The 24,984-nt window shown below is 45.6% G+C and overlaps 1 protein-coding gene and 1 non-coding gene across 3 annotated transcripts in view; one reads left to right on the forward strand and one right to left on the reverse strand.

Moving 5' to 3' along the window:
• Positions 1–6,951: 6,951 nt before the first annotated feature.
• The window catches only part of stard3 (StAR related lipid transfer domain containing 3), a 38,478-nt gene continuing 20,445 nt past the window's right edge, over positions 6,952–24,984 (reverse strand). For both annotated transcript variants that reach the window (XM_069907200.1, XM_069907201.1), the window contains exons 9-15: positions 23,781–23,873; positions 21,824–21,883; positions 18,308–18,403; positions 17,755–17,834; positions 14,725–14,829; positions 10,703–10,796; positions 6,952–7,385 (exon numbers count right to left, since the gene is read on the reverse strand). In XM_069907200.1, the coding sequence (XP_069763301.1) occupies positions 7,275–7,385; positions 10,703–10,796; positions 14,725–14,829; positions 17,755–17,834; positions 18,308–18,403; positions 21,824–21,883; positions 23,781–23,873 (639 nt within the window). In that variant the 3' untranslated portion in view covers positions 6,952–7,274. The remainder of the gene's footprint in view (positions 7,386–10,702; positions 10,797–14,724; positions 14,830–17,754; positions 17,835–18,307; positions 18,404–21,823; positions 21,884–23,780; positions 23,874–24,984) is intronic.
• LOC138747804 (U6 spliceosomal RNA) lies at positions 18,451–18,557 on the forward strand. Its single transcript, XR_011347666.1, has one exon. It is a non-coding gene; the product is annotated as a U6 spliceosomal RNA (small nuclear RNA).

Consider the following 24,984-nt stretch of genomic DNA (forward strand, 5'->3'; position numbering starts at 1 on the left):
CATGGGGGGGTCATGTGAGGGCTGTGCTGAGTGACTCTTGCCTCCAGCTGCATGAATACACACAAAGTACATGGAGACATCTGATTAAAAATAAGCTCAATATCCAAACTGCCAGTTGAGAAAGGGCTTAAACTTGCTTCACGAAGCACTGGATGTTCCAGCAGGTACAGAAACAAAACTAATGCATTCATGTGAAGCAGGGCATTGGAGTGTGGCATGAGAAACCATTGTGATTCCTTTGATCGGTGTGGCTGTCGAGTACAAATGCTGGAAAGTCACATTGCAGCTGTACAAAACTTTGGTTGGGCCTCATTTGGAGCATTATGTGTGGTTCTGGTCACCAATTACAGGAAAGTTTGGAGAGGGTACCTTGCCTGGATTTCGGGATATAAACTACAAGGAGAGATTTTTCAGAGTTCAGATTTATTGTCAGAGTACATACATGACATCACATACAACCCCGACATTCCTTTTTCCTGCGGGCGCAGCAGAATTACCACTAATTGGTAGTGCAAATCAATTGTATACAGCGTAAACATGTAAACAAATAAAGAAATGTAAATAAACTGTGCGATGCCGAGAGAAAATAAATCAGTAAAATGCACAAGAGTCCTTAAATGAGTCCCTGACTGAGTTTGTTGTTGAGGGGTCTGGTAGTGGAGGGGTAGCAGCTGTTCCTGAACCTGGTGGTGTGAGTCTTGTGGCACCTCTACCTCTTTCCTGGTGTTAGCAGTGAGAACAGAGTGTGTGGATCCTTGATGATTGCTGCCATCCTCAAACAGAAGCATTCCCCGTAGATGTTCTCGACGGTGGGGAGGGTTTTGCCTGTGTTGTTCTAGGCTGTGTCCACTAACTTTTGGAGGACTTTATGGTCAGGGGTATTGGTGCCCCCCATACTAGACCGTGATGCAGCCGGTCAGCACACTTTCCACCACACCTCTGTAGAAATTTGCCAGGGTTTCTGGTGTCATTCCAAACCTCCGCAAATTCCTGAGGAAGTCGAGGCGCTGACATGCTTTCTTCACGATGCCATTGGTGTGCTGGGACCAGGGAAGATCCTCCAAGAGGTTGGACAAACTTGAATTATTTTCTTGAGTGCTGGAGGCTCAGGGGTGAGCAGGTAGAAGTTGATAAAATTACGAAGGTGGCTCAGTCAGTGTAGCGGTTAGCGCAATGCTGTTACAGCGCCAGCAATTGGGACCAGGGTTCAAATCTCACGCTTTCTGTAAGGGGTTGGTACATTCTCCCCATGTTTGTGTGGGTTTCCTCTGGGGGCTCCAGTTTCCTCCCACTGTTCGCAATGTTCTGAGGGTGTAGGTTAATTGAATGTAAATTGGGTGGCAAGGACTCATGGGCCAAAATACCCTGTTACTGTGCTGTATGTTCAAAATTTAACTCTAAATAGGGTGGACCTTCAATTTTTTCCTAGGCTGGAAATGTCAAATCCTAGAGGATGTAACTTTAAGGTGAGAAGGTTTAAAAGAGGTTTATGAGACAGGTTTTTTGAGACTGACAGTGATGGGTGGCTGGAGCTGCCACAGGGAGCGTGGAAGCTGATCCAATACCAACATTTTTTAAAAAACCATTTGGACAGCACACGAGCAAGGAATGGAGGGATATAAATCAAGTGTGTAGGGGTGCATTTAAATTTGGCCATGGTTGCCAGCAGACTTTGTAGGCTGTTCCTATGCTGACTGTGAGGTGTCTCTATCACTTCACTGCTCTGGTTCATGTCTCATGAGGTGGAGGAGGGAGCTGTCATTGAGCGACAGGGAGGCTGAATACTTACCTGGAGCCTGAGAGGTCAGCATGGATCTCTTATGGGCTGGTCACACAGAGCATGAGTGAAGCAGCACGTCACCCTCCTGGAGAACTAGTTTGCCTTTTTATTTCATATTTCTGAGGTTTGGCCATTGCTGGAAAGGCCTGTATTTAAGTTCAAGTTTATTATTATCATATTCTTCTTTGGCTTGGCTTCGCGGACGAAGATTTATGGAGGGGGTAAAAAGTCCATGTCAGCTGCAGGCTCGTTTGTGGCTGACAAGTCCGATGCGGGACAGGCAGACACGATTGCAGCGGTTGCAAGGGAAAATTGGTTGGTTGGGGTTGGGTGTTGGGTTTTTCCTCCTTTGCCTTTTGTCATTATCATATAATTAATTGTAAAGTACAAACGGCATTCTCCAGTCCTTGGTGTAAAACCATGCAAACACGTATATAGACATAACACATATTTACAAGCGATTTACAATATGCTGTACACATAGAAAAATAAATATATGTTATTAAATAATAGTAGTTTCGGACAGATTGTAGGAGCAGGTTCATCAGCTGTGGGAAGAAGCTGTTTCTCAGCCTGCTGAGCCTGATCCTCCTGTATCTCTTTCCCGACAGGAGCAGCTGGAAGATGCAGTGTGCGGGCTGTTAGGGGTCCTTAACTATTTTGCGAGCCCTCTCCAGATACTGTCCTGGTAGATCATGTTTATGGGGGGGGGGGGGGGCGGAAGATCCCAGTGATCCTCCCCTCCACTCTTCTGGTCCTGTGGATTGGCCTCTGATCTCATGTTCTACAACAAAGGTGCACACTGTATTGCCAGAATGTAACCACCTGACAAGATGAGGGTGCTGGTTGGTGATATATTTCCAAGTCAGGATGTTGGATGATATGGAGGGAAACCTCCTGGCTGTGGTGTTGCCAAACACCTGCTGTCCTTGTCTATAATGGGAGAGGAGCTGACAGAGTCTGTAGACACAATCCAATGCAGTCACTGTGTGCCAGTTTGGAAGGAATGTTTAGGGGAGTGATGCTGAGCACATCAAGAAACTGCTTTGCTCTGGAAGAAGATGCACTTGTCCATGCGATTGGAGAATGTTTCATCCCGCCTATGACCTGCCTTGTGCATGGTGGAGAATTCATGGGGCATCAAGAGGTGAGTCATTCACAGAATCCCAGCCTCTGACTTGCTCTCATAGCCTCAGTATTCCTATTGGTTCTATCTAGTCAACGGTGAACCCAGGATGTCGGTGATGGGGAAATCAGCAATGGTAATGGTATTGACTGTCAAGGCTGGCGGTTAGACTTTGTCTCATTGGAGGACATTCATGGGTGAGGAAATGAACTCCCTGGCTTCCACAATCTCCATAGTCAATACAGGTGAGAAATATTGATCACCCATCTCCTGTGGTCCACACATAGATGACATGATCCATAAAGGGACCTATTCTCCAATTTACTCTTTTGTTATTCATATATTGTAGAATTATTGACATTCTCCTCTATCTGTCAGAGCTGTCTCATGTCTTTTTTTTGGCCTCCTGATTTCCTCCAAGTGTACTCCTTACACTCTGCAAGGGATCCACCTGATCCCAGCTACCTGCATCTGACATACTCCATCAGGTTCTTGAATCAACTCTTAACCTTCCTCAACATTCTAACTCTCAGAATTCCCTGGTGGGACACAAGGCCAGGTATCAAACTTCCTAGTCCGTGAATATGGGGACCCTCTCCTCCTCTGCTCTCGGAATGTTGGAAAAAAAAGTTGACATGACCCTGCATCTCATCATACATGTGACCCTGTGTCATGTCTGACCTGCACTTTATCACGTGTGGCCCATACTGTGACATGTGCGCAATCCTATCCTACATCATGCAATTAATCATGCCCTGTGACACATGTAACCCGCACTTTATTGTGTGTGTTCACGCACTATATAGTGGGTGAGCCTTCACTGGTATGCGTGTGGCTCATAGTGACACTTGGCATGTGGCCCTGCACTATATCACGTGTTACCCCTCAATGACATACATGTGGCCTGTCCTATGATATGCATGGGGCCTGTACAGTGTACGTGTGACTGTCCTATGTGTGTAGCCCTACACTAGGCTATGCATGTCTCTGTGGATCTCTACTTTCAGCCCTGAGGGAAGGCAGTTTATCACTGTGCAGTCCAGTGCTGCAGTCAGGGGCGTTCAATTGAATGGAACATTCTCTCAGATCTGCTGGATGGAAAAGTATTGTCAGCCACAATCAAGAAGAGGATGAAGTTTTGCCACAATTCCAGGGATATTTATTCCTCATTCAACATAGCTTCAACATTCAGGGGAGATTTAGGATGGAGATGAGGAGGAACTGCTTTTCCTAGAGGGTGGTGAATCTATGGAATTTGTTGCCCATTGAAGCAGTGGAGGCCACCTCAGTAAATATATTTAAGACAAGGTTGGATAGATTTTTACAGATATGGGGAATTAAGGGATAGGGTGAAAAGGCAGGTAGGTGGAGATCATCAGATCAGCCATGACCTCATTGAATGGTGGAGCAGGCTTGATAGGCCAGGTGGCCAAATTCCTGCTCCTATTTCTTATGAATGATTCTCTGGAAATTAGCATGTGGGAGTTTACTCTACACAAATAGGGCATTCAAACAACTTCACTCACTCAAAAACATGGATATTTATAAATGCCACTCACAATAGAGTTTTGATCTGTCCCTCAGCCACACATTGATGTCAATGCTGCACCCGGATGGGTCTTGCTCATCTCTTTCTTTGAGATTTCCGTGGTAGGTGGGCTTATCTTGCCTGTCAATCTCTGTCTCCTGATGGATGGAGGGTTCCCAGAACACTCCAACTTCACCTTTGGTTTCAGCTCCTTGTAATCGACTCGATTGCTTCCTTTTAGGTCACCCCAGCTGAGAATCAGTGTGGTCGGGTTTCTGATCACCTGAGTGTTGGACGATTTTCGCTCTATCTTGCTGTATGGACATTGCTTTGCCCCAATCCAGTGTAGTTTTCAGTTTTCTAATTTATTCACTGAGGCAAGGACATTGGGCAAAGTCCAAAGCCAAGGAAGGCAGTGGCCACAGGTCTGACATGGGGTGGAATGTCTCTGTGGCTCTCAGCGGCCTCACCACCTTCCACGTGACACCATAGTAGTCACCTGCCTTGTGAACTATCCTCATCAATGCTGAAGGCATGTCCGTTGGAGCACCAGGGAGCTGCCAGAGAACTGGACATTCAGGAACAACTAAAAAAAACTACACACGGAATGGCAATGCCACGTTGCTACCTTTAAGTTCATCTCAACAACAGACACTGTTCCATGTTCACTGGCTGGAGTGATGGGATCGCCCAGCATAGATTATGGTGTAAAGATCAAATGAATTTAAATGGGAAGAATTTTTAGAGAAGTCCGTGATTTTAACCATATTCTTGTTTTTGAATTCTGGCAATGATTTTGTTCTGGACTCCCTTTGTTTATGGGTGGGAGGGGATAAATGGCCTCCTGCTGTTCTTCATTTCTTGGACACAGGTTAAACGTGCGAACTCCACACTGAGAACTCTCAAGGGAGATTAGAACCCAGTTCCCCAGGAGTTGTGCCATGGGGAATTCTGCACAGCAAGGTCACACTCTGTCAAATCCCTGCCCAATCTTGAACTGAATGATGACAGGATATTGGGAGTTGGTAAATCTCAACATAGGAGAGGAACAGAAGCTCTCTGACTTCCTGCTTCTGGTATTTCTGACCTGTGGCTGGAGGGTGCATCTGCCTCAGATTGACACCTCAGTGTTAGAGATGCTCAGGGGCAGCTCAGTGCTCAAAGCCCCAGGCACTTATTGGTCTCACTCCTTCAAGGAAAACAGCTCTCTTTATTAAGCACCATGCTGGAGAAACTCAGCAGGGTAAACAGTTTACTTCATATATAAAGATACATAACCAACCCGGGCTTAAGCCTGCCCACATTTTGTTCATACCTTGAGGAAGGGCTCAAGTCCGAAACATTGGTTATGCGTCTTCAACTTTGCTAGACAGATTTTCTTTGGCTTGGCTTCACGGACGAAGATTTATGGAGGGGGTAAAAAGTCCACGTCAGCTGCAGGCTCGTTTGTGGCTGACAAGTCCGATGCGGGACAGGCAGACACGGTTGCAACGGTTGCAGGGGAAAATTGGTGGGTTGGGGTTGGGTGTTGGGTTTTTCCTCCTTTGCCTTTTGTCAGTGAGGTGGGCTCTGCTAGACAGATACTCAACTCACTATGGGGTTACGTTCTGCAAACGCTTTGCAAGTTTAAAAAAAACAATTGTAAGTCTACAAAGAATACAGCATCTGTCATTTTTTACAATTAAATTTTGAATGTCTTTGCTTCACACTGAAAAAAACATTAACGTACACAGGTGAAAGCACCCTGGGCATGAAGAATGTTTGAAGCATTGAATGAAAATTAATTGCTGGACAGTGGGGATGCTAAAGCAACAGGGTCATCCATTTCACTCTCTTCTGGTGATGCTCGAGAACAGCTCAAAGAACGCACTGCATCGCCAGAGACTATGCTGTACGATACTCAGGCGTGATGCTGCTATCGGCCAGCATTTGTGAGAGAGTAGCATATCACAAGCGCGGGAACCGATCGGAATTCGAAATTGAAAGAATGGATTCGAACCATCGTAACTTTGAAAAATCATGTCAGACCATCGCAAGTAGGGGAGCACCTGTATAAAGAACACTGACCTGCTGAGTTTCTCCAGCATTGTGTTTTTACTTCAATACAGCATCTGCAGACTTTCATGTTTTACTTTCTCCTCTTTATCAAACAGTCTTTACTTCACACAAAAGCAAGTACCGGTACCAAACATTCAGAGCTGGAGTTTCACCCTTCACAAGTCTGATCCTGTTCCGATTCCCTTGCTCTGTCACCCACAGATGCTGCCTGACCTGCTCAGTGTTTCCTTCCGGTGTGCTTCTTTCATTTCCTGCACTCTCAGGACAAACTCTGCTGTGCTTTTGATGCAGGGGAGACATGACGGGGTCAGTGGGGTGGATGGGAATCTGGAGTCAAGGTTACTATCAGATCAGCCACATTTTCATTAACAGTCCAGGCAGGGTGATGGGATCAGTGTGTCCACCAGCTCCCAGTTCGCATGTGCATAACACGTAATGCCACTGATATCCAGGCTCTGAAATGCTTGGAACATCTGTAATATTGCAGTACAGAGTGGGCCATCAGGTTAGTCTTAAAGCAGGTGTCTGATTAAAACAAGCAACCCGAGTTTCTCAGGATAAATCCCAGAATCCAGTCCCACTCGCCTCCCTCTAGAGAAATTCCCAACACAATCTAAAGGTAACAATTGATCAGTTTTGCATCTCAATTCTGGTTTGTTCTCCACGTGAGATTTCTGTCAGAGTCATTCATGTTGTCGGTGATGAACGAAGAGATGCTGCCTCAGTCAGCTGGTGAACCCTGGGACAATAGGCGAGGCAGGACGTTGGGGCTTGGCACACAGTCACTGATGAACCACCTCACACAGCTCTCGCACCCGCTGTCTCAGATGTGTAATAAACTCAAGCATGGTGGCCGACAGGCTTTGTTGGATCAGGTATCGTGGGAGCCGCCCCTGTTGGGTAAAAGCCAGAAAGAATCAGGCAAGAGGTTACCAGTAGGGAGAAGCCCAGACAGAATCCAACTCTCGTTCCCCCATGACCCAATGCTTCCAACCGTACATTGTAACCAGGTCAAAGTCAGTGGATTCCCACCCGACATTACAGTTCTTCTTCCCACAGACCTTTTCTCTTTATTCCCAACACCCTTTTGTCCATCTTCCCTCACTGTTATTTCCTATTTCTTGAACCTCACACTAATTTCCACCGCTCTCCACCCCTCCACCCCTCGAGAACCTGTCATATTACATCTCAGCTCTCAGGGTGCCCGAATCTCATGCCAGCCACCAACCTGCAATGATGCTATAAAGACGGCTTTGAAATGCACTCGTCCAGATTCAGGAACAGTTTCTTCCCACTATCATCAGGCTATTGAATGGACCTTTCATTCATAACCTGATGCTGCCCCTACAATCTTTTAACTGTACTCACTCCACACTTTGGTTTTATTTTATACTACATTGATACTATTGTAAGCCGGTGTCTTAAGAAAGCAGCCTCTATCCTGAAGGACCCCCACCACCCAGGCCAGGCCCTCTTCACACTGCTGCCAAGAGGGAGGTGGTACAGGAGCCTGAAGACAAGGACCTAATGGCACAAAAACAGCTTCTCCCCCTCTGCCATAAGATTTCTGAATGAACAATGAGCCACAGACACTACCTCACTTCCTCGCATGCAAAATACAGTTTTTTGCTTCACCTTGGGACAGATGACAGTAAACAACTCAATCAGTACACTCCTCTGTCTGTGGCGGAGCAGAGCTTACCTGCCTGGGCTAAGTTACAATAGCTGCCTGGAGTGTCATCCAGGAGCAGGGGCATTTTAAACCCTCTGTGCCAAAACTCTCACCACACTCATTCAGACCTCCTCCTGGTCTGAATTCATCACAGTCCATAAGACCATAAGACATAGGAGCAGGAATAGGCTATTGAGCTCATCGAGTCTACCCCACCATTTCATCACGAGCTGATCCATTTATCCACAGCCCCACTCCCCAGCCTTCTTCCCATAACCTTTGATGCCCTGGCTAATCAAGTTCCTATCAATCTCTTCCTAAATATACCCAATGATGGCCTCCACAACAAATTCCACAGATTCACCCTCTGGCTAAAGGAATTCCTATGCATTTCTGTTCTAAGTGGACAGCCTTCATTGCCAAATTTGCCTAGTCTTGTCCTGGACTCTCCCACCACAGAAACAATCTTTCTACTTTGACCATGCCTTTCAGTATTCAAAACGTTCAATGAGATCCTCCCTCATTCCTCTAAATTCTGAATACAGGCCAAGAGCTGTCAAATGTTCCTCATACGATAACTGTTTAATTCCCAGAATCAACCTTGTGAACCTCCTCTGAACTCTCTCTAATATCAGCTCATCCTTTTTTAAATGAGCCCAAAACTGCTCCAAATGAGGTCTCAACAGTGCCTTCCTTCTAAAGCTTCAACATCACATCCCTGCTCTTGTATTCTATTCCTCAGCATTACTTTTGCCTTTTTCATCCCTGACTCAACCTGCAAGTTTACCTTCAGGCTTTTCCGTTTTGTGCTGTTTTTCTATAGTTTTATGAGGACTCCTAAGGTCCCTTTGCATCTGGGTATTTTCAATGATCTCCCCATTTAGAAAATAGTCTCCCCATTTATTTTACATACCATACACCTTCTGACACTATTTCATTTGCCACTTTTCTACCCATCCATGCAATCACCAGTGGCTATACTTTGTGTGGAGTTTGAGAAGATTTGGTACGTCGCCAGTGACTTTGGAAAAATTCTACAGGCGTTATCATGGAGTGCATTCTGACTTGCTGTTTAGAATGGAGGTGCCAGTGTACAGATCAGGAAAAGAACTCCAGACGTTAACTCGGCCAGTGACATCACAGGCAGTCTTACTTCACTGAGGATATCTATAAGAGCCGGTGTCTTAAGAAAACAGCCTCTATCCTGAAGGACCCCCACCACCCAGGCCCCCTCTTCACACTGCTGCCAGGAAGGAGGTGGTACAGGACCCTGAAGACGAGGAACTAATGGCACAAAAACTGCTTCTCCCCCTCTGCCAGAAGATTTCTGAATGAACAATGAGCCACAGACACTACCTCACTTTCTCCTCTTTTTTGTACTCTATTTTTTAAAAATGTAATTTATAGCAATATTTGCACCGTGATGCTGCCACAAAACAACAAATTTTGTGACGTGTTCGTGACAATAAATTATAATTCTCCTTGTCCAAGTCCTTCTGCAGTCTCCGTGTTTCCTCAACACTACCTGCTCCTCCAGCTACCTTTGTATCATCTGCAAACTTGGCCACAAAGCCATTCATTCCTTAATCTAAATCATCAATATACAACATAAGTGGCCCAACACCGACCCCCTGTGGAACAGCAACCAGCAGCCAACTAGAATATGATCCCAGTATTCTGACACTGTTTCCTGCCAATCAGCCAATGTTCATCCCACTTAGCTATGTTTCCTGTTATACCATGGGCTCTATCATGTGCGGCACCTTCTGAAAATCCAAATTCACCACATCCACTGCATCTCCTTAATCTAATTTATTTGTCACTTCATCAAAGAATCCCAATAGGTTTGTCAATGAAGCCATGTTGATTTTGGCCTAGCTGGTCATAATCTCATCCTTGACAATCGACTCCAACATCTTCCCAACCACTGACGCCAGGCTACAATTTCCTCACTCCCTTCTTGAATAGTGGAGTGACATTTGCGATTTTCCAGTCCTTCGGGATCATGCCAGAATCTACCGATTCTTGAAGGATCGTTACCAGTGCCTCCACAATCTCTACCGCTACTTCTTCCAGATCCCGAGGGTGCAATCCATCTGGTCCGGGAGAGTTATTCACCTTGAGATGATTCAGTTCACCTCCTCCCTTGAAATAGTCATTTCACTCTCCTGGTATGCTATGATATTTGGCACGCTGATAATGTCATTTTGTTTCTTTGCCATCTCCTTGCCTCCCGTAATTATTTCTCCAGTGCCATTTTCTAGTGGTCCTATAATTACTCTCACCGCTAGTTCAGTCTTCATGTACCTGAAGAAGCTTTTTGTATCCTCTTGGGTATTGTTTGCTAGCCTACTTTCATACTTCATCTTTTCCCTCCCTACGAGTTTGTTAGATACCTTCTGAAAGTTTAAAACGTTCCCAATCTTCCATCTTCTTACTAATTTTTGCTTCTTTGTATGCCCTCTCTTTAGCTTTTACGTCCTTCGTCAGCCACAGTTGTTTCATTTTTCCAGTTGATTAACACAAATCAACATTTACCTTTAAATCTGTGTTCAGTATCCAAATGAAGGTGCAGACAGTGGGGTTCCAGATGGACTTCATCACCACAAACCCTCCAGGCCCATTCTCACCTCTGTAAAAAATTTAAAGATGAAGCAATGATTAACCAACGCAGCTCAACATTGAGACACAGAACACTACCGCCATCTACTGGGTGACAAAGGGATTCCAATCCAATACCTTTCTCTCTCCTAATGATTTCAGATTTCAGACATCACATACAGCCCCGAGATTCCTTTTTCCCGTGGGCGCAGCAGAATCACCCCTAATTGGTAGTGCCAAAAACTAAACTGTACACAGCATAAACATGTAAACAAATAAAAGAACTGTAAATAGATAATGAACGTAAAACTGCAATACAGAGAGAACAAAAGAAAATCAATAAAGTGCACAAGAGTCCGTAAATGAGTTTCTAATTAAGTTTGTTGTTCAGGAGTCTGATGGTGGAGGGGAGGGGGGGAGCAGCTATTCCTGATGGAGTGAGTCTTGTGGCACCTAGACCTCTTTCCTGATGGCAGCAGCGAGAACAGAGCGAGTGCTGGGTGGCGTTTGTCTTTATGATTGCTGCTGCCCTCAGACAGCAGTGTTCCCTGTAAATGTAATGGGAAGGGATTTGTCTGTGAGGTCCTGGGCTGTGTCCACTACCTTTATGCTCAGAGGTATTGGTGCTCCCATACCAGACTGTGTGGCTGAAAGTCAGCACACTTTCTACCACACCTCTGTTGAAATTTGCCAGGATTTCTGGTGTCATACCAAACCTCCACAAACTCGTGCTTTCTTCATGATGTCATTGGTGTGTTGGGTCCAGGAAAGATTCTCAGACAGTGACTCCCAAGAACCTAAATTTGCTCACCTTCTCCATCTCTGATTCCCCCAATGATCACCAGATTGTAAACCTCTGCTTTTCCTTCCTGAAGTCAACAATTATCTCCTTAGTTTTGGTGGCATCGAGTGCAGGGTTGGTGTTGGTGCACCATTCAGCCAAGTTTTCAATCTCCATCCTGTACACTGACTCATCCCCTTCCTTTATACAAACCCACTACGAGGCATCGTCAGCAAATTTGTAGATGGTGTTATTGTCGTACTGAGCAAGACAGTCGTAGGAGTAAAGTGAGTAGAGCAGGGGGCTAAGAACACAGCCCTGTGGTGCTCTGGTACTGACGGAGATTGTGGAGAAGTTCTAACCAATTTTCACTGATTGAGGAGCATACATTATTTCCAGTTTTTCAACAGTGAAATTCTGTCAGTTGGTAAACATTTGGTGAAGAATCATTTGCAGGAATGCGGTCATTATATTGTAGAATTTCATATTCAATTTGAATGTGACAACCGTTAGCATAGCAGTTAGGCGGCATAATTAGTGCAGCGGTTAGCATAACACTGTTACAGCGCCAGCGATTGGGACAGGGGTTTGAATCCGGTGCTGTCTGGAAAGAGTTTGTACGTTCTCCCCATGTCTGCGCGGGTTTCCAAAGGGTGCTTCAGTTTCCTCCCACCAAAACGTACCAGGGGTTGTAATTGGGTGGCAAGGGCTCATGGGCATAAATGGACTGTTACTGTGCTGTATGTCTAAATTTAAATTTAAAAATGTAAATTTAAAAGTCTAATACTTGAATCTTAAGTATAGACTTGGAATACAAATTGACTTGGGGAGATTGCAAATAAGATGTAAAGGTGTAATGGTAAGCAAAGGGAGTTCTTTAAATATTTAATAATTCCCAATCCATATGCATGAGGTTGAAGAATATGAACCATGGGGAAGGGTTTTCGAATTGAGTCAATTAAAGATGTAAATTCTGTGAAGTTTGCAAAGAAAAACAGGTATGTGTACAAAGAGTACTAGAATGTCTGAGGTTGACAACAATTTGAGAAATCACCAATGGTGCCCAAGCACAGCAAATGCTGGAACTCTGAAGTGAAATATCCAGGCAGCATTCAGCAGCTGTGCATTTCCTGTATCTATTGCAGTAGAAAATCCCTTGATTATTGCAAATCTCTCATCACTAGGAGCCAACGTGAATGGCCCACATTTCATGTGCAATTCACAAGCTTGCTGGAGAAAATCAACAGGTCATGCAGCATTCATACAAAGTAAAGGGTCACCAACATTTTGGGCCAGGGCCCTGTGCCAGGTATATTCCTGTGAATGCTGTGTAACCTGCTGAGTTTTAAATTTAGACATACATACAGCACTGTAACAGGCCCTTTCGGCCACGAGCCTGTGCCTCCCAAAGACACTAAATCGACCTACAACCCACATTTTGTAAACAGTGAGGAAACCAGAGCACCCAGAGGAAATCCACACAGTCACTGGGAGAACGTACAAACTCTTTACACACAGTGTGGGATTCGACCCCGGTCCCAATCACTGGTGCTGGAACAGCATTGCACTAACTGCTACACTAACTAGGTCGCCCCAGTAAGTTCTCCAGCAAATTTGTGTTATCGACCCTAGTATCTACAGCCTTTCTTGTTCCAGTTAGCAGATTTCATCCTCAGAAGGACATTGGTGAGAGAGACAGGTCTCCACAACAATGCAGTGGTCTTGTGATTAAAGTCACTGAGATTAATATTCTTTTTTTAAAATCCCAATTAGTGAAAAACTGGATTTAAAGTAAGACCTGTGAGAAATACTTCAAATCTCTGGCTGTTATTCAAATAAATGATCCACTGCACTGGGTTGATTGGGTCGGATTCATCTCCCCGTGAAGCTCATGAAATGAAGCTATTCTTTGTGGGGGGTTTGAAGAAGATTCAGTAGGTCACCAAAGACTCTCAAAAATCCCTATAAATGTAGCATGGAGAACATTCTGTCTGGGTTACGAAACTCTCCAAAGGGTTGCCAACTCAGCCTGTAACATCATGGACACCAGTCTTCACTCCATCAAGAGGCAGTGTCTCTACAAGAGGTGAAGAAAGCAGCCTCTATCCTCAAGGAACCCCACCACTCAGGCCATTCCCTCTTCACTCTGCTACCATCAGGAAAAAGGTCCAGGAGCCTGAAGATGAGCATTCAGCGGCATGAGGACAGCTTCTTCCCCTCTGCTGTCAGATTCCTGAATGAACAATGAACCATAGACACTGCCTCACTTTGACTTTTTCCTGCACTATTTTTATTTATTTTGTAAGGTGGTTTATAGAAATACTTGTACAGTGATGCTGTCGCAAAATAACGGATTTTGTGACTTGTTCAAGACAATAAATTCTGATTCTGAAATGGCAGGGAACTGTTATGATTGAATCTGATTTGCCTGCATGTTGAAATCCAAGAAGCCCCAGTTTGACCATTGCCATGATTAATCTGGTTAATTTGTTTTCCTGTGAATTTTAAATCCAAAATGGCCCCCAGGAGAGCAGCAACTTTTTGCAATGGCTTGGATTGCATGTAACTCTAATCTTTTCACTGAATCTTCGTACACATGGAAACAAACCATAAACCATCCTTTCAGGGCCTGCATTGTACAGTTCTGAAAAAGGTGGCTGCAGGTCTGGTTGAAAGCATGAATTGTAAACTTTCAAGATTCCTCAGTGAGGTAACGCCTCTGTTGCAAAAGGAGCAGGTCACAGCTTGGAGATACTAACACTGGCTCCTACCAGTGGCGCTGGACATGTTGTAAACTTCTCCAGTGATTTTTCAAGGCAGGGTTACCATGATTTGCTGAGATGAAGATAGATTTTTTTTGAGTGGTAGAAGAGGTAAAATGGATTTGGTGCATTTGGATTTCCGAAAGGTCATAAAATTTGACTGCGAGCAACTTAGTTCATAATATGATGTTCATGCAGACAGAAAACAAGGTGTAGCAATGAGCAGATTATTGGCAGGGTTTCGAGCTATAACTGGAGGGGCAACTTTTGGATTAATGCTGGGACTCAGCAACTACAGTCTATATCAAGTATCCATTTGTCCCTCTCCCAAAGGAAAATTCCATTCAAATTTTCACTCCTTGCGACCTGACTTAGAACAAATGTTCCAGTCTTGGGTCTGAGAAATTGCAACGTACCTGATGTATTTTTTCAGAGGTGGTCTGGAGTTATGAGTAGTCGACATCCCCGATGAAATGTACATCTCCTTCTTTCTCTCAATACGGCGCACGTTTACAAAATCCCTGCAGATTGATGGGCCACAATTTTAGAGATGGAGGAACATTATGCCAGTGCCTGCACACTTCTGCCCAAGGATGTTATCCAGTCCCCAACACCAGGAGTAGATCCAATGCAAATGGGACATGAGGGAAGCTGTCCCACCGTGAAGCTGGAAGGGGCTCTGGTGAGATGTGAGCTATTGCTTACAGGTCTGGTCATCAATGGAGGGCCTAAGGAAGGGTAGACTCCATTGAAGGAGTACCAAGAATGGGCATCAAGAACCTGGAATGGGGTGCGTGGGGAGAGAGGAGGCTGATTACATCTGCACTCACTCCAGCTTAGCAGAATGGTGGGCACCGGTGAGATGCCAGATGACTGGTCAGCAATAGCAGAGAGGTTCTTCACACAGGCTGCAGGGATAACACAAGTAGTTGAAGACTGTGTACAGGGTTAAGAATTCTTGGAAAAATTTCTGAGCAACTCTTGGAAAGGCAGGGATTTATGGAAATCAGTGAGCATGACCTTGTTTGGGGGAAGGTTTTATCTGAATTTTTCAAATCGGTGCCAAGACCCGTTGATGAGGGCAGTGCAGCTGATGGAACGCTGGCCCAAAGGTTACAGCTACGGAGCCCAAGGTGTGGCCGACAGATCTAAAACTGGCTTGGTAATCGGTGAGGGTAGAGCATTAATCTTCTGATTGGTCCAGCACTAGAGTCCAGTACTGTGACTCTAGCTGTTTGTTAAATGTGTTAATGGTCTGGTGTGAACATTGGTGGTGCTGTTAATGCTGAAGGAGGAGAATCACTGTATTGATCAGTTGATAAATTGGGGAGAACAATGGCAGATGAATTTAACCCTGATATGTGTGCTGTCATACGTTTTCGGAGGAGTCATTCGGTAGGAAGCACAAAATGAACATTAGCGATCTCAAGGATCCAAGTATGTCAACGTAGAGGAAAATCTGAAGGGTTCACCCATAAGTTGCTTACAAGAACATACAAGAGTCAGTTGCATATTGCTTAAGTGGAGGCAGGGAACCTTTGCAGACATGATAAGCTCTGGAATTCTGTGAAACAAGGATTAAATTATTGCCAAATGTTGACAATGATAAACTATTGTCACGTTCACCGCAACAGGAAGCCCACATGCAGGAATGCACTGCCATTTATTGTATAGAAACTCTGTTAAAACTGGCTGTGAGCAGAGCAAGCTCAGGCTGGGTGTTGGGCATGCTCTCCAAGATATCTTGCTAATAAAACTCTTCCGAAGTGTTACCCTGGTGTCAGTCGTTGATTCTTTCTCCGCAACAGTCACAACACAGACAGACAACACGCGAGGAAGATACAGGAGCAGAATTAAGCAGTAGACTAATCGGCCCATCGAGTCTGCTCCGTCAATCTATCATGAGCGGATCCATCCTCCCACTCCCCGGCCTTCTCCCCACAATCCTTGATACCCTGACTAATCGAATACCTGTTAATCTCTTCCTTAAATACATCCAACTACTTTCTTCTACAGCCACCCGTAGCAATGTTCCCCAGACTCACGACCCTCCGGCTAAACAAATTTCTCAATCTCTTGGTTTTAAATTGATACCCTTTTATCCTGAAGTTGTTCCCTCTTGTCCCAGACTTCTTTACCATGGGAAGCATCCTACTCTGTCCAGCCCCTTCAGTCTCTATCAACGAAAGCAGCCCAAGAGTTGACAAATGTCCCTCATATCCAAACCCTTTCATTCCTGGAATCTTCTCTGAACCCTTTCCAATGCCAGCACATCCTTTCTCAAATAAGGTATCTAAAGCCGTCCACGTAACTCCAAGTGAGGTCTCACTAGTGCCTTTTTGAGTCTCAATATTACATCCCTGCTCTTCTATGCTACTCCTCTAGATATGAACGCCAACATTGAATTCGCCTTCTTCACCATCTGGAGGTCAACCTTTAGGGTATCCTGCCCGAGGACTCCCAAGTCCCTTTAAACCTCAGAATTTGGAATTTTCTCCTCATCCAAGTAACAAACTGCCCGTCTATTTCTTCTACCAAAGTGCATGATCATACACATTCCGACATTGTATTTCATCTGTCACCTCTTTGCCCGCTCTCCTAATTTATACAGGTCTCTCTGCAGCCTTTCTGTATCCTCAGCACCACCTTCCCTACCATCTACCATATTTTGGTATCAACCACAAATCCATCTATTCCATAAAGCAAATCATTTATATACTATGTAAAAAGATGTGGCCAAACACCGACCCCTGCAGTACACCACTGGTAACTGGTTGCCAACCAGAATAGGATCCCTTTATTCCCACTCTTTGTTTCCTGACAATACTCTAGCCATGCTAGTATCCTTCAGGTAATTCCATGGGCTCTCATCTTGCTTAGCAGCCTTATGTGTGGCACCTTACCAAAGGCCTTTTGAAAGTCCAAATACAAAACATCCAATGCATCTCCCCTGACTGTCCTACTTGTGATCTCTTCAAAAACATTGCATACTATCTTATGGGAACCTTACCACCATTAGTGAAGCCACAGCATGTAGGATCATGGAAGTTATAGAACAACGTCATAAAATTGATTTGGCCCACTACAGTGCTGGTGTTCAGTAGTACAATATGTGTGGAATGCTTGCTTTCACAAGTCAGAGAGTTGAGTACAAGAGCAGGGACATCATGTCACATTGGAAAAATATCATTAAACTGAAAGGGACTGAGCCTTGGGCTGGCGGGAACCCAGAATGGGAGCCTGGTAAAGTGGTGGGGGCAAGCACTCCACTAACATGGAAAAGGATCTGGACAACCACTTGAATCACCAAGGCAGAGAAGAGCTAGTAAATGGGTTTGATATTGATTATTAGCACGGAGGTGATGGACTGAAAGGCCCAGGTCTGTGTGGTATGACTGTAATACTCTAATGGAATTACAGATGGTGCAAAGGACTGGTAATCTGACCTGGGAGAAACAACCCCTCCAGCAGCTCCCGCAGATACATCATAGGTGATCAGGGTGTTGTCGTCAACTCTCTGGAGAACCTGAAACACAATTGGAGCATCAGATGGCCGATGTTGCCCCCAACCCATCAGACGGCCGGTGTTGCCCCCAACCCATCAGACGGCCCGCCCCCAACCCATCACCGCCCCAATGAAACAAAATCCCTGTAGAATTGCAGCAGCAGAAAGCTGCACATATCCAGTCAGATGTGAAGCTGCAGTGGGTGAAGGGGTGGTGAAAATGTTGGCTGACAGACATCTGTCTTCCCCTTGCTTTTAATGGAATGGGTAAGAAAACCATTAAGGTCCTATCCCCCAGTGAGGGTCAGTGCGTGTGGGACAGTCCCCCCAGTGAGGGTCAGTGTTGGACTATATCAGGTGACATCAGTGAATTAGCTGGTTCCTACTCCAGGACCACCTCTCCAAGATTCTGGCATTAGGAACTCTGCTTGGATTGGTTGTCCCCATAGAAGGAGAGCTCAAGGACTGAGTTAATTGTGACATTGAACAAGTACCTGACACACAGCAACTGTTCTGTTCCAAACAACCACCTTCTCAGGCTGAAGGATTACCTCCTGGTATACCACTTCTGCGGGACATTGTAGAAATGCCTAAAGGGAGACAGATATTAATGTGGTAAAATAAATATTGGGCACCAGTGCTCGCTTCAGCAGCACATATACTAAAATTGGAACGATACAGAGAAGATTAGCATGGCCCCTGTGCAAGGATGACACACAAATTCGTGAAGCGTTCCATATTTTAAAAAAAATATATATATAGGGTGCCATGGGCAGGCTCAGACTGGCCACCAGGGTTGTGGTGTTACTGTATCTCGCCTGTGTGGAGCAGAGCTGGGTCCTGATCGCAAATGTTCCCCTTGGCATCCATGACCAGGGGTGAGACTCAAACCTATTCATCAGGAATGAGTTACTTTTAAATTTTATGCTCGATTTACCTCTGCATATTTATCAAAATCTGGCATAGAACATTCCTGGGGGACAGGCACCTCACCTGTTTGATTAACTAAAACCCCTTTACATCATCCAGTCACGTACTCCCAGGATAGGGTACAGTTACTGAGTCCTCGGCCACCTGTCAAGTATGCAGCCAAGGGGAGGCGGTGCATCATGTCTATACTGAGTATGAATGGCTGCAGCCTCTACTCGAACATCTGAAGGGACTGCTCCCCAGGTTTTGGCTACATTCCAGTCCCACGCTCCCATCTTTGGTCACCTGGCGAGAAGGGGGGTGAGCCACTCGGAGATCTCCTTGGCCTGGCCAAGTTGGCCACTCAGGTCTAGGCAGTGGGCTTTCGAGGGTTCAGCAGGCTGACTGCTTCTCCATCTTCCGGGGTTACGTCGATGCCCTTATGTCCTTGGAGGAGTGCACAGTGTCCATGGGTACAATGGGGGTTTTCCAGGACCAGTGGATGCCACAGGGGCTTGAGTGTGCTCTACATAGTGATGACGGAGCTATAATTTGAACTTATAAGTAATGTGTAACTGAATCATTGTATTAACCGTTCATAGAGCCACCCCCCCCCGCCCGCTGTTTGCTGGTGCACCCTCCCTCCCTTAACCACCTATTACCTCCTGCCTTTGGGGGTGTGCCCCCCCCCCCCACCATTTTGTTCAGACTCTTGCCTACATTTTGCTCATGAAGGCATCATGCCTGGAACATTGGTTATGTATCTTTATCTATTTAAAGTACAATATTTGACCTGCTGAGTTTCTCCAGCATTTAGGCTGAAAGGTTAATTCTGTTCCCTTGGAGAAAATCACCTCCAACTTGAGTAAAAAATACGTTACTTTCAAAAATTTTGGCAACCATATTTAAATTTCATGGGAGCAGCATTATAGGACTATAGGTAGACTGTTGTGTCCCTCCGCCCTGCCCTTCAGCCATTTGGTGGTGGGGGGGGGGGTCCAACTCGTCTCGACCAGGTATAGTCAAGAAAATAAAACAGCCTGGGCTGTGGCCGCCGTGCCATGGCAAACCCATAAAATCCTGTCCCTTTGTTGTGAATGTCTTTAGTGTCCTTAAATACTTCTATCAAATCCCCTCTCAACCTTCTACGCTCCAAAGAATAAAGACCTAATCTGTCCAATCTCTCCCCGTACTCCAGATGCTTAAACCCAGGTAACATTCTGGTAAACCTTCTCTGCACTCTCTCCACTCTGTTTATATCCTTCCTGGTCGCCTAATTATAGGAAGGATATAAACAGAGTGGAAAGAGTGCAGAGAAGGTTTACCAGAATGTTACCTGGGTTTAAGCATCTAGAGTATAGGGAGAGATTAGACAGATTAGGTCTTTATTCTTTGGAACGTAGAAGGTTGAGAGGGGATTTGATAGAAGTATTTAAGATTATGAAAGGGATAGACAGAGTGGATGTGGATAGACTATTTCCGTTAAGAGGAGGAAAGATTAAAACAAGAGGACATGAGTTAAGAATTAAGGGGCAGAGGTTTAGAGGTAACATGAGGGGGAACTTCTTTACTCAGAGAGTGGTAGCCGTGTGGAATGAGCTTCCGGGAGAAATAGTGGCGGCGGAGTCAACTGTATTATTTAAGAAAAGGTTGGACAGGTATATGGATGAGAAGAAGATGGAGGGTTATGGGCATTGTGCAGGGAGGTGGGACTAGAGAGGGGTGTTTGGTTCGGTGCGGACTAGAAGGGCCTAATGGCCTGTTTCCGTGCTGTAATTGTTATGTTATGTTATGTTATGTTAAATGTCTAGTGTGGAATAGGTGGGTTCAGGAGATAAAAGGAGCTTGAACTCTACAGAAAGTGTATAAAATGGACAATTGTAAATTGTTGTCAATGCCGATTATGGTAACATTGATACTGATAATGTCGATAACTGCTTGAGTTCAAGACTGGAAAATAATAAATAAAATATTCAAAAAAAAACACAAAGCTGGAAAAACTCAGCAGGTCAAACATATCCTTTATATAGCAAAGGTAAAAATATATAACCAATGTTTCGGGCTTTAGCCCTTCATCGAGGTATTAACCATTTGGGCTCCGTGATCTGGTTTCCCGGGACTACCAACAAGTGCATATACTCTGTGTCCCAATTTCTGGGCCTCATTTTGTATCCAACTACCTACTGTACTTCCAGACTGTAAAAGTTTACTCATAGACCTAGTCCAGAGTACACGTGATGAAAGGTTAAAAATGGCTGCAGTTCGAAGGACTAATGTGATTTCTTGTAATCTTGTAAAAGGGAAAAATAAAGGATTAAATACAGAGTAAAGGTCTGTTCATGCTGACTCTCAAACATGGAACAAGCACAGGTTAAATTCAGAGTGAAGATCAATTTATATTGCCCAATCAAACACAAGCAAGATAAGCAAACACTTTCAGGGGTTAAAGTACAGCTCCCAAACTTTACTCCTGGAATATCTCATTAGCTACTTACTTCTTGAGAAGGTTTATCATTTCCTTATTAGTTAACCTGTAGTGACTCCAATAAATGAGTCAGATTCAAATCATTTTGTATCCTGCCTCCCTAAATGCAATCCACTGGAGACTTCTACATATCTGAGCTGAATCAAAGATGAATTGCGGGGGCAATGTGATTCTTCAACCACTGGAGGCTCTTTCCATAGAACTCCAGATCAGCACCGATTGCTTCTCGAGATGTATCCCCTCTGGAGTACATGACACTGTTCTCTTCCCCCTCATACAACCCCCTACCTCATATCCCCCACCCCCCCACCCCTAGATGGGGTTCGGTGGGCTGAGAAGGAAAAAGGCAAAGACTATAGCCAGAGGAACCAGGGTGAGGGTGGGAGCAAGAGAGATCAAGATTGGGGTGGAGGGAGAGAGCGAAAAAGAAATGAGCAGCGTGGTGTGGCATTGGCATCTAAGTCCAGAGGCAAAGCTAAACAGACCATCAGTGGCTTGGTACAATCACACAACAAGCCAGTGCAGCTGGTCAAAGGGCAAGCACAACGTTTTACATTTAATTAATTTCTCCTGAGAGTAGTGACTACCTATGCCCATCCAATTAAAAACCCCTTACCTTTAGAATGAAGCTCTTCCCATGATATGGGACTTCAAATGTGTAAACAGCGTCGTTGCCCTATAATAGAGATGGCAGATTATTGAGTCTCTGCACTTTAGTTCAACGTCCTCAGACAACAAGAGCGAGATGGACAACAATGAAACTTTTGGACTGGAGATAGAACAACCATCTCTGAGTGTTTCACTGGTTCAGACCTTTGGTGCTAGTGTGGGATTTGAGTAGCAGCTGTGGGTGTGGATGGACAGGACAGGTTCGTGGCTCAGAACTGCAGTCCAGATCACCCCCTCCATTATCGCAATATAGACAGTTTGCAATGAGACAACAGAGAGGATGAGAGGCAGTTGCAATCAAATGGAGAGTCTCAAAGCCACAAGCAAGTCATTAGCTCTTGGACATTGAGGCAAGTTAGGTAGGCAATTGCAGGAGTCCTGGCAGAGATATTTTATACCATCATTAGGCACAGATGAAGTGCTGGAAGACTTGGGGTACGAATGTGTGCCTTAATGTAAAAAAGGGTACAAGGAATATAATGGGAATTACAGGTCAATGACCCTGACGTCAATGTTAGGAACATTACTGGAGGGAATTCTGAGAGACAGAGTGTACGTGCATTTAGAAAAGAAAGAACTGATGAGGGATAGCCAGCGTGGTTTGTACGTCACAGATTTAATTGAGCTTTTTGAAGAGGAAACCAAGAGTACTTAGAGTGATAGATGTGGTCTATCAGGCCTTGAACAAGGTTCTGAATGGTAGGCTTGATCTGAAGGTTACAACATAGATATCCTTGGTGACCTGGCCAACTGGATACAGAATTGATTTGACAGTATGAAATGGGGTGGTGGTAGAGTGGTAATTTTTCCAGACTGGAGGTGTGACCAATGGTATGCTGCAGAAATGGGTACAGGACCACTGTTGTCCATCATTTATATTAATGATCCGAATGTCAGTGGAATGGTCAGTAGTTTTCAGATGAGACCAAGACTGAAGGCTTCGTGGATAATGAAAAAGGTCTTCTACAATTATTACTGAGTTAGAGGGCTGAGAAACAGAAGATGACATTTACTTTACAGAAAAATGGGGTGTGCATTTTGGCAAGTCAAATCAGGACAGGACTTGCGCAGTGAATGGCAGGGTCTATAGAATGTTGTAGAAATGAATCAGGCAGTTCCGTAGAAAGCAAAAAACAGAATTAACCTTTCAGCCTAAATGCTGGAGAAACTCAGCAGGTCAAACATTGTACTTTAAATAGATAAAGATGCATAACCAATGTTCCAGGCATGATCCCTTCATGAGCAAAATGTAGGCAAGAGTCTGAACAAAATGGTGGGGGGGATAGGAGTAGGTGTAGGAGCACACCCCCAAAGGCAGGAGGTAATAGGTGGCTAAGGGAGGGAGGGTGCACCAGCACACAGCAGGGTGGGGGGATGGCTCTATGAATGGAGGGAAGGGGGTGAAGGAAAAAAGGCAGAGGGATGGGGATGGGGAGTAGGCTAGCAGAAACCGGAGAAGTTAATGCATCTAGTCAGAAAGTGCCCAAGCAGAAAATGAGGTGTGGCTGCTCCAATTTATGGGTGGTGTTGATTTGTTGACCATGCACGAGGCCATGGAGAGTTGTCAGTGCAGGAGTAGGGCGCAAGATTGAAGTGGTTGGCCACTGGGAGATCACTGCCATTGAAGCGGACAGTGCGAGGATGCTCAGTGATGTGATCTTCCCGTCTGTGACCGATGTATAGATGTTTTACTCTAACCTTTCAGGCTGATGACCTTTCTTTCGACAACATCCACTTTATCTTTTTGTTTCAGACTGGCAGTATCTGTTGGGGTTTATTTTTATGATGGATAGGGTCCGAGATGTCTGCTTGCAAGTCTGAGTCAATTATGCAGGTGGTCACTGTATTTGAGTCACTGAAGTATGAAGCAGATCCACAAGGCAGAGGCTTCCCACTCTACTCACATCCTCTTTCTCCAGCTTCCAGTACTCCTCCTGCCCCAGTATTTGCTCCATCACCTTCATCGCCTCCCAGCCCTGGCGAACATATTCCTTGTCCTGCAGAAACAAAGTGGCAGTGAAGCACCTAGGCAAGAGATGACCATGAAGTGACAGAGAGTTAACAATTTCATAACAGCCATCTTCTTGACGTATTTGAGGACATCGAAAATTCTGCTGCCTGTGTCCTAACTCACATCATTCACCCATCAACTGTACCGTTGACGTTGGATTTTAAGCAATGTTTCACTTTTAAAGTTCTCATCTTCCTCTTTTGCAAATCACTCTGTGACCTCATCTGCCCTTCACCAGGCGCAGTCGTGCACCTGCCCTTCACCAGGCGCAGTCGTGCACCTGCCCTTCACCAGGCGCAGTCGTGCACCTGCCCTTCACCAGGCGCAGTCGTGCACCTGCCCTTCACCAGGCGCAGTCGTGCACCTGCCCTTCACCAGGCGCAGTCGTGCACCTGCCCTTCACCAGGCGCAGTCGTGCACCTGCCCTTCACCAGGCGCAGTCGTGCACCTGCCCTTCACCAGGCGCAGTCGTGCACCTGCCCTTCACCAGGCGCAGTCGTGCACCTGCCCTTCACCAGGCGCAGTCGTGCACCTGCCCTTCACCAGGCGCAGTCGTGCACCTGCCCTTCACCAGGCGCAGTCGTGCACCTGCCCTTCACCAGGCGCAGTCGTGCACCTGCCCTTCACCAGGCGCAGTCGTGCACCTGCCCTTCACCAGGCGCAGTCGTGCACCTGCCCTTCACCAGGCGCAGTCGTGCACCTGCCCTTCACCAGGCGCAGTCGTGGACCTGCCCTTCACCAGGCGCAGTCGTGGACCTGCCCTTCACCAGGCGCAGTCGTGCACCTGCCCTTCACCAGGCGCAGTCGTGGACCTGCCCTTCACCAGGCGCAGTCGTGCACCTGCCCTTCACCAGGCACAGTCGTGCACCTGCCTTCACCAGGCGCAGTCGTGCACCTGCCTTCACCAGGCACAGTCGTGCACTATCCACACTTGTTTCACCATGCTTTCAGCTACCAAAGCCCTGAACTTGGAACTCCCTCTCTAAACCTCTCCCACCCCTACCTTTCTCGTCACCTAAAGCCTCCCATTTGGCCAAGTTTCTGATGTTCTGCCCTGATACCTACAATGAGACCTCAGCCTCGGCATGTCAAGATCC

This window comes from Narcine bancroftii, chromosome 12 (genome assembly GCF_036971445.1).
Source record: "Narcine bancroftii isolate sNarBan1 chromosome 12, sNarBan1.hap1, whole genome shotgun sequence".
In the NCBI taxonomy this organism is placed as follows: Eukaryota; Metazoa; Chordata; class Chondrichthyes; order Torpediniformes; family Narcinidae; genus Narcine; species Narcine bancroftii.